Below are 14,713 nucleotides of genomic sequence, written 5' to 3'. Positions count from 1 at the left end.
ACTATTTTACAGGTACCAGGTGATCAAAATCATGACGAGAAAACACCTTTCATATACATAAATCATACTTGAGTAAAGCTCTCGATTAGCTAAACTCTGTTTTGGGAAACTTATCAAGTTGCTTCATCAAACATTTAATCTTTTCCACAACCCCGTCCATGTTTCTTTGTTCTGCTTCACACATAAGCAAACCAAATGTTCGATCCTTTGGCAAGATTTCTCGACTAATCATGTCATCAAATAATTGGCAAGCCCACTCAATCTCGCCGACATTACATAATCCATGAATCAAAAGTGTGTAAGTGTCAAGATCTAAACTTAGATGGTGTTTGTTCACAATTTCACCCAACAACATCCTAAGTTGATCATCTAGATTTCCTGTTTTGAAGCATAATTTGAGTAGGGGAATGTACGTATGAAGAACACTAAGTTGATCATCTAGATTTCCTGTTTTGAAGCATAATTTGAGTAGGGGAATGTACGTATGAAGAACATGCTTACAAGAAAAATCCTACATCTCCTTTAATACACCCAATGCATCGTCTTGCCGATCATGACTGCAAAATACTGAGATCATTGTATTGTATGTTGACAAATTACGACTAACTCTATTCATTTGCATCTCTACACCAAAGATATGAGAGGCCTCACCAACTTGATCGGCTAAACCAAGAATGTTGATCAAAGAGTTGTAGAAATGTGTATCGGGTTTACATCCAGACATCCGCATCTTCTTGACTATGCTAATGGCTTCTTCAAATTTGCGAGACTTAGCAAGTGAATGCATAATAATTGTGTATGTGACAACATTAGGGGAGCAACCATTGGCAACCATTTCATCAAGGAGGTCATAAACCCTAGAAAACTTAAATTTTTTGCAATATGTTTTGATAATAGTCGAGTATGTGATCACTGAAGGGTTGAAACCAAAGTCTTTCATCTCTTGAATAGTCCACATTGCCTCATCAATCCTTCGAGCATTGCACCAACCATGGACAAAAATGTTAAAAGTATTAGCATTAGGGGAGATCTGACCCTTCAGGTTTAAATATATTTCACGAGCAACATCTGTTTTCTTCTCTTTGCAAAGGGTGTCAAGTAAAAGATTCATTGATTCGGTATTCTGATCCAAGCCCCATGATTTCAAGTCATCGAATACTTCAATAGCATCTTTCCATCTACCGGCACCAGCAAGTCTTCTCATGATTTTGGCAATTGTTTTCATTGTGACAAGCCCTCCTTTTCCCATCCATTTTACAATTTCCCACATCCTATCTATTTGCTTCATTTTTCATTGTGACAAGCCCTCCTTTTCCCATCCATTTTACAATTTCCCACATCCTATCTATTTGCTTCATTTTCCCTAATATGTCCACCATTTTTTCCCATCCATTTTACAATTTCCCACATCCTATCTATTTGCTTCATTTTCCCTAATATGTCCACCATTTTATCACATGAATATATAGTTGGCTTCTGATCTGATTGCAAATTAGCCCATCGAAAAAAACCTAAAGCGGATTTCCAATCCTCTCCAAACTTATGGAGTAAAGCATCAACAAGTTAAGAGGAAAGATGTATTCTAGAGCAAGATTCATCGCTTTGGAGTCTCCGTACAATATCCTCTACTGTTCCATTATAAATGTTCAAGATGACTCGCCTAATTTTGCCAGCATTCTCCTCTACTTCCTGTTCTATGAAAAATCCATTTTCCAGTATTTATTTTGTTGTTCTTCGCCGTACAAATTGGATTGAACAAGGCGGTTTACTTTCTTCTTGATGACATTGAAAGCGTGTTATAGTAAGCCAGACTGGTTCTAGAAACAAAGGGAGGACAAAATGAAAAGGCAAGAAAAGGATGAATCATATAACTTCCAGATCTCCTTTTGGTAGTAGCAAGATGTATTCCACTTGAAAAAGCACCTAGTGATTCCTATAACCCAAATAGCTAGAATTAGTTTCTCTCGTAAGATGCACAACAAAACTTCATACTACTATGAAAAATTTACAAGGTAACAATAAAATTAAAGAAGATACTCTAGTCATTGATTCTCATTCAGAGCAGTCGTCAGGAATAAATATCATCGCCCTCTCATTCCAATATTGCTTAAAGGATAAAGTACACATATTTATTCATGAGTAGAAAACTAGGTTTAAATATTGGATATCGGGGACATACCAGACGGCTAAAATCCATATTGGGTTGCGATTTGCGAATATTGGTAAAATATCAGGGATATGTAGTAAATTTTGCATTGCAATATCGGATGATGCCCATATATAATATTATATATTAAAATGTAATTTGAACACACTTAATGAAATATAACCATGAAAAAAATGTAAATTTAGGATCAGTAACCAATCGTAGAAACTTATTTAGGGAAAAGAGCGTACTAGAGTTTCGCTAGAAAACTTCATATGGCTGGAATTTTTGCTGCAATTACATTAAGAAAATTTGCAAGAATATATAGTTTAGCAACAAACTATAGAAAGATATATGGGCTAACATATCAGTTAATACATTAGTCAACTCAAGGGTACATTGCCAAAAAAATTCTAAATAGCGGTAAAGGATATTGAGACCATATTGTTTTGTTGCAAGAACTACAAGAGGATATCGGCTGATATATCGGGCCATATCAGGGATATTTTAAACAATAGTTTGCGAAGCAATCAGACACATGTGAAATTTTGTAGAAGCTCAAAGAGCATGTAACTCTGAAATATTCATTTCCTCCTCCAAATCAAGTACAAGAACCCAAAAGAGGAGAGACCCAATGAAACTAAACAACTTGTTACTCAACCAAATGAATTATTAGAAACTATACTTTCATGTGAATGATAGATGCAATGTTTTTTTTAGCAATTTAGATCATTTGGATAAGTTTTCCTTTTTTATGAGCATACCAATGAAATAAACAGGGAAGGTGTGATGCCCCTGGGTTCACACTGTTAGACCCTAGTGGGGGGATGATTAGGGTCTTATGCTAATCTAATCCGATTTAAATGCCAATTAAAACTTATTAACAAGTTATCCTAGCAAGAGTGAAATATAACAAGATATGTAAGCTAGGATAAGCAATATGAACAACAAAGAGATATATCCTATATGATGAATATATATATGCAAGGATATATAAACTACATAAGGATAAACAATCTAAACAAGATAGTGGATGAAATAAATGAGTAATGCACAATTGGCGATATAAGATAAATGCAAAAACAAATGCACCAAAGACAAACTCAAACAAGCAATATGATCACGGAGTTCGGACCTTCCGTCCTACGTCTCCTCTCCCCACTCCCGGGGAGAAATCCACTATCAACCGGGTTTTCTACGTTCACCCGAACAACGTTTATACCTCACACTCGGTTTTCTAGCAAACCGAAAACTTTACAATCAACACACTATTGTAATCTCACTCTACACCCACTAAGTGTTGGACCTAGCCGTGTCTCCCTCAAGTGCTCGGTTACAACCTCTCCCTAGGCTCGTCAACCGACGCCACTCCTCTTGGGACAATCCCCGACTCTCACCACACACTCCTCACTCGGTGTACAAGTGTATTACAAAGTGATTCTCACAATAAGCACAATATAACAAATGATTGTTCTCAACTATGGATGAGAACACAATAAAAGCACAACTCAAAGTTACAATCTCTCACCACCCAACTATACTATGTATGTAAATACTAAAAGCTCAATGTGGGTGTGTGTAACAATGAGTAAAATGAAATCTAACTCAAATAGCAAACTAGCAATAATTAATATATGATAAATCAATAATGAAATTGCTAGGGAAAAGAGTTAGAAAACTTCTCTATAAACACAAAGAGAGGATGAGAAGATTTTGAGGATGAAATCCTCAACTGGTGATGCAAAACCAACGGCTCTATTGGCGGTCGACCGACAGAACGTTCGGTCGACCGAAAAAGGAATTCGGTCGACCGAAAAAGGAATTCGGTCGACCGACGAAAAATCCGGTCGACCGCGAGCAGGTTTGAAAATAAAGAAACAAACAGAGACTTCGTCGGTCGACCGGTGCGGTCGACCGATAAAAAATTGAGCTTTCGGTCGACCGGTTCGGTCGACCGAAAACTGACATATATAAAAACAGGTTTTGAAGGCTGTATATCTGATTTTGAAACACTATTTAAAAATATCAAATAAATTCCAAAAAATGTAAATCTTTGGAGAATGATTGTAGACATGATAATAAACATGCTACAACGACTGGTTTCGAAAAAGGACTTCCCAAATGAAAAACATCATCATTTTGCAAAATAGTCCAAAACACGAAAATGTAAACATGTGAATTTTGACATTTTGGCTAAACCAACTTTTGAAACTTTACAAAATGGTTTTATAGACTTGATGTAAACTATTGTTATGAAGTCTATAAACAATGAATATAGTATTTTATCAAAATACACATATAATGCACTAAAACATGATTTCATTTAATTAACTAAAATTGATATTGATGAAATCATATATATGCATATGAGTATGAAACAAAAATATGTTTTCTAATTATATTCAATTGTTTCATAGTAAAACTTGAAAACTATCAAACCAAAACATATATGTATATATATAACTATATATATACAAAAACCAAAACGTGTATGTGTGTATATGATTGAGCTTAAAGTACTAACACACATAATATAAATTCCTAAACTAAATTACCTAAGCTTGATCTTGATCTTCATTGAGCTCAACTTGGTACACGTTGCGGATGAAGCTAAACTTGGATCTTGAACTTGAATTGTACGATGCTTCACTCCATAATTCCGCCAACCTCCTTTGGATATGATCGTTGAAACTCTATTCCATCCATCCTCCAACAACGTTGTTTGTCTACAATACATAGGAATACACAAACACTAGACAAACAACATTAGTAGTAAATTATTTGTAAATCATTATCAAAACAAGAAGGCCAACACACACAAGGCTGCAGTCTAAGGTAAAACCAAGAATGTCAAACCTGCCATGCATCCCACCGTGCAATAACATATTTCACCATCACAATTAACATCTCTCTAGTAGAGTCAACAACAGGTATAGGTACAAAAACAAGTAAAAGATAATACAAGTGATAACATATGAAATGATAACAACCATATAGATATCTCATCATCCAACCTACAGAAATACATAGTCAATGGCTGAAGTAGATAAACTAGAGTTCTCAACAAGTCTCAAATACAAAATGTCTGAGTAAAGGAAATAAGGCACACCGCCTTTACAACATCTAAAATATAGTCCTCAAATGTCTAACAAAATCTACAGTGGAGCTCCAAAATGAAACATAACTAAAAATAGACAGCTGAACACTAAAATGTGTCGCCATCAACCTGCGACTCTCCGGGCTCCTGACTCGTTACCTGAAAAGGGGAGGGACAACGAGCGTCAAAGCGCTAGCGAGCAACATCACAACCAACCCTAAGAAAAAGGGCTCGTTGTAAGAAAATACAGTTAATACATATAAATCTAAAATCATGGATCCTATCAAAGAGGGTTTTAGTATTTTAGAGACTTACAACATGAGCATAGGTACGTCGAGCGAAATAATCCAAGCAAGGAAACCCTCATGTATATACCTTGTATCTCAAATTGTAAATCCCTAAACACCAAACCTGAAAACTAGTACGGGAAAAAAATAAAAAGAAAATACAACTCATCTCAGAACATAAATACTGAATCACGTTATAACTAACATAGGTGTCATATCATAACCTACATGAGTGTCATGTCATAACCTCATGTGAAGTGCCATATGCAGGGTTAATACAGGTGTCCAATACATGAACTAGATATAGTGATTTACCAACTCATGGTACAAAGGAGTAAATGTCCAGCACGAGGACTAAAATGGATTATAGTCCAACACGAGGACTCCTATGGATTATAGTCCAACACGAGGACTGTGCAACTGTGCAAATATCGCTAATATACATAGAAAGATCTACTATATAGATTTCACACTTAACTCGGTGTGCAATTCTAAACTGGTACCCTCAGGTCATCTATCATACATAGATACATAGTAAGACTGAAAGTCAAAGTCAGAAAATCGAGGAAATCCCCCCAACAGGCGTAATACTCAACCAAAACCAACAAGGCAAAGAATCTATGCGGCGGTCGACCACAGAGGTCACCCCGGTCGACCGCGCACAGAGCCGAAGATCACTGAGCTCAAAAACTGAGCGGCGGTCGACCGCAGAGGTCATCGCGGTCGACCGCGACCAGAGCAGAAACCCCAGTGCTCAACTGAACGACCCACGGTCGACCGGTCGACCGCCGCGTCCACCGCGGTCGACTGCGAAGCAGACAGAAGCCCATTAAGGGTTTCTGTCAGCTTCGATAACAGTTACACTTGATGATTTCTTATGTTATTAAAATTCTAATATTTCTAATGTGTCATTTGGCAGAAAACAGCAAATTTAAACATTTAAAATCTATCACCAAGATCCCAAACATATATAAACATAATTTAGATGTTTTTAAAACAGTAAGAATAGGATTAACTTTTGCTAAAAACGTTTTTAGATCTAGATCTCATTAATTAAAATTCGTTGGTGAGCTTTTAAAAATCTAAAAAGTTTGATTCTCACATCATATGCCATAATGATCTGTTATCTATACATAAAATATGATTTAGGCCCAATAAAACCGGATTAAAACACAAGTTTAAGCATGAAAACCAAAAGGGGTGAAGTTGGGCGAAATGTTACTCGCCTCTGATGAGAATAAAACCCTAGATCTGTAGGAGGATGATCCATTTCGTTGAATCCCACCAAAAATCCGCTGAAAAACCCTTCGAAGCTCCTCCTAAAACACCAAAGAATGAAAACTAGGGTTTGAGGGGAGAGAGGGGGCTAGAGTTTCTGATTTTAGATGAAGGGAAGCCTCTCTCGGGTATATATACTAACCCCACAAACCTGACCCGAAACTCGTTAAGACCCAAACCCAGAAAAAAAACAATCTGCCTGTTGCGCGGTCGACCATAGAAACACTTGATGGGTTCTCAAACACAGATAATTACATTCATCTGATATATATATATATATATATATATATGATTATTTATCATAATAGAATTATTTATCACTAACAATTCATATATATTCATTATAAAAATTACGAGATTTTACATTCTTCCCCCCCTTAAAAGAATTTCGTCCTCGAAATTCGGAAATCATACGCATCTCGTAATAAGAACCTCCAGATAAACCTATAGAGATATTTATACTTAATGATTCTAAAATGGTAATATTCCCGTTCAAACCCTAATCTAGTGGAACTAGTACATCGGGCGAAAAATCCAAACAAGGAACCCCTCATAAATATACTCAAACCCTAATCTAGTGGAACTAGTACATCGGGCGAAAAATCCAAACAAGGAACCCCTCATAAATATACCATGTGTTCCAAAAGATTAAGAATTAACATCGGGCGAAAAATCCAAACAAGGAACCCCTCATAAATATACCATGTGTTCCAAAAGATTAAGAATTAAGCGAAAACATCCTCATTCTAGCGTTAAATGTAAATATAACCAAAAATATAAATATAACCAACAATAGAAACATATAATAAGATACATATCATAATAAGATTAATTTACCTGTTCAAACAGGTGTGGGTAGTTGCGACGCATGTCCTCTTCACGCTCCCAAGAAATTTCCTCAATGCCTCCTCGGTTCCACTGAACTTTCACCAAGGGGATTACCTTGTTTCTAAGTCTCTTGTCCTCCCTGGCAAGTATACAAACCGGAATTTTAATAGTAATCAAATCCTCCTGAAGCTCAATCTCTGGTGCATCCAATACTCGCTGCTGCTTCTCATCATGCAAGTGTTTCTTGAGCATAGAAACATGAAATACATTATGTATACTAGACATCAATGCTGGAAGATCTAGTCTGTATGACACAACTCCAATGCGCTCCGAAATCTAAAACGGTCTAATATATCTTGGTGCAAGCTTCCCCCGTCTTCCGAATCACTGCACGCCTTTCATAGGCGATACCTTCAGCATAACTGAATCTCCAACCTGAAACTCCAAGGGTCTTCGTCTCTTATTGGCATAGCTCTTTTGCCGACTCTGAGCTGCTAGAATCCTCTCTCTGATCAAGGCTACCTTCTCAGTAGTCTTCCTCACAAGCTCTGGCCCAAGCATCAAGCTATCCTCTAGCTCTGCCCAACATATCGGTGACCTACAAGGTCTCCCATACAATGCCTCATACGAAGCCATACCGATTGTCGCTTGCTAACTATTGTTATAAGCGAACTCTATCAGTAGAATATGATCCTCCCAGCTGCCTTAAAAGTCAATGATACAAGATCGCAACATGTCTTCTAACACCTGATTTACTCTCTCTGTCTGACCATCCGTCTGTGGGTGGAAAACACTGCTGAATGATAGTCTGCTGCCAAAAGAGTCCTGAAAACTCCTCCAAAAATGCGAGGTAAACACTGAACCTCGATCCGATACAATTGTGTCTGGAATTCCATGAAGTCGAACTATCTCCCGGATAAATATCCTCGCATATGCCTCGACGGTATAAGTAGTCCTCACTGGAATAAAATATGCCGACTTCGTCAACCGGTCCACAATCACCCAAACTGAATCATTCCCCTTCTTCGACTTTGACAACCCTACAATAAAGTCCATAGAAATGTCCGCCCACTTCTATTCTGGAATGAGTAAAGGCTGAAGTGTTCCTGTCGGTCTCTGATGCTCTGCCTTCACCTACTGATAGGTAAAACACTTAGCCACATACTCTGCAATCTCCCTTCGCATACCACTCCACCAAAAGTACCTCTTCAGGTCTTTATACATCTTAGTGGTCCCTGGATGTACTGTGTACCTAGTATGATGAGCTTCATCAAATAGTTCCCTCTTCAGCTCGGCACTGGATGACATAACCAATCTACCCTTCATCCGTAGACCTCCATCTGCTCTAATGGTCCAATCAGCCTTAGGCTCTTTGGATATCTCCTCCTTTCGGATTTGAATCCAAGAGTCTCTCAACCGAGTTCTGACAACTCTGTCACTCTAAGATGGCTGCACTGAAATAGCTCCCAGAAATGCACTGGTTCCTCCAATCTCGGGTAAAAAAATCAAACTGGCTAAGAGTGATAAGATTTCGATATAATGAACACCTCAAAGCCGAAACCCGATGTCGATGCATCCTGCTTAAAGCATCTGCTACGACGTTCGCCTTCCCCGGATGATACTGAATCGCGAACTCGTAGTCCTTGATAAACTCAACCCACCTCCTCTATCTCTGATTGAGTTCCTTCTGAGAAAAGAGGTACTTCAGACTCTGATGGTCTGTGAACAACTTAAACTGCACTCCATATAGGTAGTGCCTCCATGACTTTAGTGCAAATACCACTACTGCTAACTCCAAGTCATGAGTGGGGTAGTTCTGCTCATGCACCCTCAACTATCGTGAGATATATTCTACTACCCTCTAAGTCTGCATCAATACACCTCATAAGCCTACCAACGATGCATCTGTATACACGATGAATGTCCTGTCGCTACTCGGAATAGTCAGAACCGGCGTTGTAGTCAACTTAGCCTTCAAAATATCAAAGGCCTTCTGACACTCCATGTTCCAAATGAACTGTACACCCTTCTTTGTAAGGCATGTAAGCGGCATCGAAATCTTCGAGAAGTCCTGGATGAACTTCTTGTAATATCCGACTAAACCCAAAAAGCTGCGAATCTTTGTCACCATCTTCGGTGGCTCCTAATCAAGAACTGCTGTGACCTTAGCTGGATCCACTGCTATACCCTCTCTACTGATGACATGGCCAAGAAATCTAACTTCTGAAAGCCAAAATTCACACTTGTTGAACTTGGCGTATAACTGATGCTCCTGTAGAGTCCTCAAAGCCAACCGCAGATGCTTCTCGTGTTCTGCCTTCGACCTCGAATAAATGAGAATATCGTCGATAAAAACAATCACAAATTGATCCAAGAAGGGACGAAAAAACCCGGTTCATCAAGTCCATAAATACCGTGGGTGCATTAGTCAATCCAAATGGCATGACCATAAACTCGAAAGATCCATATCGAGTAAGAAAAGCGGTCTTGGGAATATCCATCTCCCGAACCCGCAACTGATGATAGCCTGAACGAAGATCAATCTTCGAGAAATATTATGCTCCCTGCAACTGGTCGAACAAGTCATCAATCTTAGGTAATGGGTACCTATTCCGGATAGTGACTTTGTTCAACTCTCTATAATCTATGCACAATCTCATACTACCGTCCTTCTTCTTCACGAAGAGGACCGGCGCGCCCTACGGAGAATAACTCCGGCGAATAAAACCCTAAGCTAACAACTCGTCCAACTGGGTTTGAAGCTCCCTCATCTCAGCTGGTGCCATGCGATAGGGTGCGCGGGATATCGGGGCTGTGCCTGGCTACAACTCAATACAGAACTCAACCTCTCTCACGGGAGGTAATCCAGGTATGTCCTGAAAGACATCCTGATACTCTGAGACAACTCTAGTCTCTAATAAATCAACACCCTGATCCCGTCGCATCACCTCCTCGATGTACGCTAGAAATGACTCCGCAAAACGGTTGCCCTGAGAGGTGGCTACAATCATCTCGGACCCGTCGGACGCTCACAACTTGACTGTCTTCGCAAAGCAGTCAATACTAATAAGGTAGGAAGACAACCAATCCGTACCAAGGATGACGTCGAATTTAGACATATGTAACACTATCAAATCAACTATGAACTCCGACTCATCTAAACTGACGGTACACCTCCTACAAACACTCTCCAGAAGCGATACCTCACCTAAAGGGGTGGAAACTGATAAAGGGGTGTCTAGAAGCTGAGCTACGAGCTGGAGTCTAGCCTTAAACGCATGCGAGATGAAAGAATGTGAAGCTCCCGAATCAAAAAGAATACGGGCTGGAAAGGAATTCACAAGGAACGTACCCTCCACTACGGCTCCACTAGCTCCATGATCACGGGGAACTACTACATAAACCCTGCCTGTGACTGAAGACTGCTCTGCTACTGGAGATGGAGAATATGAGACAATCTGCCCCTGAGGAACCTCCTGAACTGCTCGAACCTGCCCCTCAGTCCTCTGTATTGCTGGCGGTGCCTTAAGCCTGTTCTGCTGGCCCTGACCTCTGCCCTGCTATCGCTGCTGTTGCTGGTTCGGACCCTTGCCCTGCTGGTGTGCTACAACACTCCGATGCCTTATGCCCGACCTTGCGACAGTTAAAACAAGATCCCTGGAACTTGCGATGCTGATGCGCTCTCTGATCCTGCTAGAGTCCCTTTTTATAAGGGCCCTGATGCTACTGCTGAGGTCCAGAAAAAGGTCTCTTGTTCTTGCCCTTGTCCCTGCTCTGTCCTGCCTTGGCCTTCCCTTCCTTATCCTTCTGGAACATGGCAGTCTCAATCTCCTGTGAGGTGGCGGCCTCAGCTACCTCTCGAACTGAATGGAACTTCCTTGAAACGAGGTATCGACGGAGATTAGGGCGAAGCCCTGCTAAGAACATCTGAGCCTGACGCTCTCCTGTCTGCCACATACCCGTGAAATGTAGCAACTCCATGAACCTGTTCTCAAAATCTGCCACTGTCATGTCCCCCTGAGTCAACCAGGACAATTCAATCTCCTTCTCAGTCCGTGTTGCAGAAGAAATACACTGCCCATCAAAGAAGTATATAAAGTCCTCCCATGTGAGGGTCATCCTCTGCTCTGGAGTAAACCGGAGTCGGTACCATCTCCCGGCATCTCCCTTCAGACTGTAGGATGCCAACCTCTGCTTCTGAACTGAATCCACACTGAGTATGTCGAGTATATTGCTCACATCCTCCTTCCACTTATGGGCTGCAAGAGGGTGTGGTGACCCCTGAAACTCCGGTGTCCTCATCTTCTGGTACCTCTCTACCATACAGAGCCAAGCCTCCTGCTCTGCGGCTCTATCTGGGACTACTAGTGGAATGGCTGCAGGTGTGATCTCTGGGAATCTCTCTCTGATAAGAACAACGGGTATCCCCTGCTGCTGAGCTACCGGTGGTGGTGGTGTGGGTGGCGGGATATGATTCGCTACAAGCTCCCTAATTGCTGCCATCCGAGCTATAAGGGGAGCCATAATATCTACAAGGTACTGGTGAGCCTGCTGCGGCTCAGATGGAGTCTGCTGTGGCTCGGATTGAGCTGGCTGCTGCTCAGATGGAGTCTGCTATGACTCTGCCTGCCCAGCTCTCCGAGTGCGAGGCCTATCACGTCCTGCCATCTCTCTGATCAAAAGAAAATGAGAGTTTATGAGTCAAAATAGACCTTTATAAATAACGTATCATAATACAATTTTCACAACATATAGTATTCACACAAATACTTTAAATATACACAAAATAGTTGTCATAAAAAATTCTCAATTTTTTGATATATACGCATATATCGCCCTCACTCATACTAGAAAATCCTTACGGACTTTATACATGAATCCTAAGAAACTCTATCCTAGCTCCACGACTCGACACATGATAATCCTAAGGATACTAGAACCTGGCTCTGATGGCAACTGTGACGCCCCTGGGTTCACACAAGGCTGCAGTCTAAGGTAAAACCAAGAATGTCAAACCTGCCATGCACCACACCGTACAATAACATGTTTCACCATCATAATTAACATCTCTCTAGTAGAGTCAACAACAGGTGTAGGTACAAAAACAAGTAAAAGATAATACAAGTGATAACTGATGAAATGATAACAACCACATAGATATATCATCATCCAACCTACAGAAATACATAGTCAATGGCTGAAGTAGATAAACTATAGTTCTTAACAAGTCTCAAATACAAAATGTTTGAGTAAAGGAAATAAGGCACACCGCCTTTACAACATCTAAAATATAGTCCTCAAATGTCTAACAAAATCTACAGTGGAGCTCCAAAATAAAACATAACTAAAAATAGACAGCTGAACACTAAAGTGTGTCGCCATCAACCTGCGACTCTCCAGGCTCCTGGCTCGTTACCTGAAAAGGGGAGGGACAACGAGCGTCAAAGCGCTAGCGAGCAATATCACAACCAACCCCAAGGGAAAGGGCTCGTTGTAAGAAAATACAGTTAATACATATAAATCTAAAATCATGGATCCTATCAAAGAGGGTTTTAGTATTTAGAGACTTACAACACGAGTATAGGTACGTCAAGCGAAATAATCCAAGCAAGGAAACCCTCATGTATATACCTTGTATCTCAAATTGTAAATCCCTAAACACCAAACCTGAAAACTAGTACGGGAACAATAATAAAAAGAAAATACAACTCATCTCAGAACATAAATACTGAATCACGTCATAACTAACATAGGTGTCATGTCATAACCTACATGAGTGTCATGTCATAACCTCATGTGAAGTGCCATATGCAGGGTTAATACAGGTGTCCAATACATGAACTAGATATAGTGATTTACCAACTCATGGTACAAAGGAGTAAATGTCCAACACGAGGACTGAAATGGATTATAGTCCAACACGAGGACTGTGCAACTGTGAAAATATCGCTAATATACATAGAAAGATCTACTATACAGATTTCACACTTAACTCGGTGTGCAATTCTAAACTGGTACCCTCAGGTCATCTATCATGCATAGATACATAGTAAGACTGAAAGCCAAAGTCAGAAAATCGAGGAAATCCCCCCAACAGGCGTAATACTCAACCAAAACCAACAAGGCAAAGAATCTATGCGGCGGTCGACCACAGAGGTCACCCCAGTCGACCACGCACAGAGCCGAAGATCACTGAGCTCAAAAACTAAGCGACGGTCGACCGCAGAGGTCATCGCGGTCGACCGCGACCAGAGCAGAAACCCCAGTGCTCAACTGAACGACCCACGGTCGATCTGCACGCCCAGTGGTCGACCGCCGCGTCCACCGCGGTCGATCGCGAAGCAGACAGAAGCCTATTAAGGGTTTTTGTCAGCTTCGAAAACAGTTACACTTGATGATTTCTTATGTTATTGAAATTCTAATAATTCTAATGTGTCATTTGGCAGAAAACAACAAATTTAAACATTTAAAATCTATCACCAAGATCCCAAACATATATAAACATGATTTAGATGTTTTTAAAATAGTAAGAACAGGATTAACTTTTGCTAAAAACGTTTTCAGATCTAGATCTCATTAATTAAAATTCGTTGGTGAGCTTTTAAAAATCTAAAAAGTTTGATTCTCACATCATATGCCATAATGATCTGTTATCTATACATAAAATATGATTTAGGCCCAATAAAACCGGATTAAAACATAAGTTTAAGCATGAAAACCAAAAGGGGTAAAGTTGGGCGAAATGTTACTCGCCTCTGATGAGAATAAAACCCTAGATCTTTAGGAGGATGATCCATTTCGCTGAATCCCACCAAAAATCCACTGAAAAACCCTTCGAAGCTCCTCCCAAAACACCAAAGAATGAAAACTAGGGTTTAAGGGGAGAGAGGGGGCTAGGGTTTCTGATTTCAGATGAAGAGAAGCCGCTCTCGGATATAAATATATATATACTAACCCCACAAACCCGACCCGAAACCCGTTAAGACCCGAACCCAGAAAAAAAACAATCTGCCTGTTGCGCGGTCGACCGCCGCGCCCAGCGCGGTCGACCGCACAACAGGAAAAATGTCTCCTGAG

At 40.3% G+C, this 14,713-nt stretch overlaps 1 protein-coding gene across 1 annotated transcript; it reads right to left on the bottom strand.

Moving 5' to 3' along the window:
• Positions 494-1,288, bottom strand: LOC109835415 (pentatricopeptide repeat-containing protein At3g04130, mitochondrial-like). The gene has a single exon (XM_020403390.1). The coding sequence runs from the start codon at positions 1,286-1,288 to the stop codon at positions 512-514; it is 777 nt and encodes a 258-aa protein (XP_020258979.1). The 3' UTR covers positions 494-511.

The sequence above is a fragment of the Asparagus officinalis genome, chromosome 3, assembly GCF_001876935.1.
Source record: "Asparagus officinalis chromosome 3, Aspof.V1, whole genome shotgun sequence".
In the NCBI taxonomy this organism is placed as follows: Eukaryota; Viridiplantae; Streptophyta; class Magnoliopsida; order Asparagales; family Asparagaceae; genus Asparagus; species Asparagus officinalis.
This window is presented reverse-complemented; position numbering and strand designations above follow the sequence as displayed.

Coding starts and splice junctions, on each gene's coding strand:
- LOC109835415 (XM_020403390.1), bottom strand. CDS start 1,288: ATGAAGCAAATAGATAGGATGTGGGAAATTGTAAAATGGATGGGAAAA.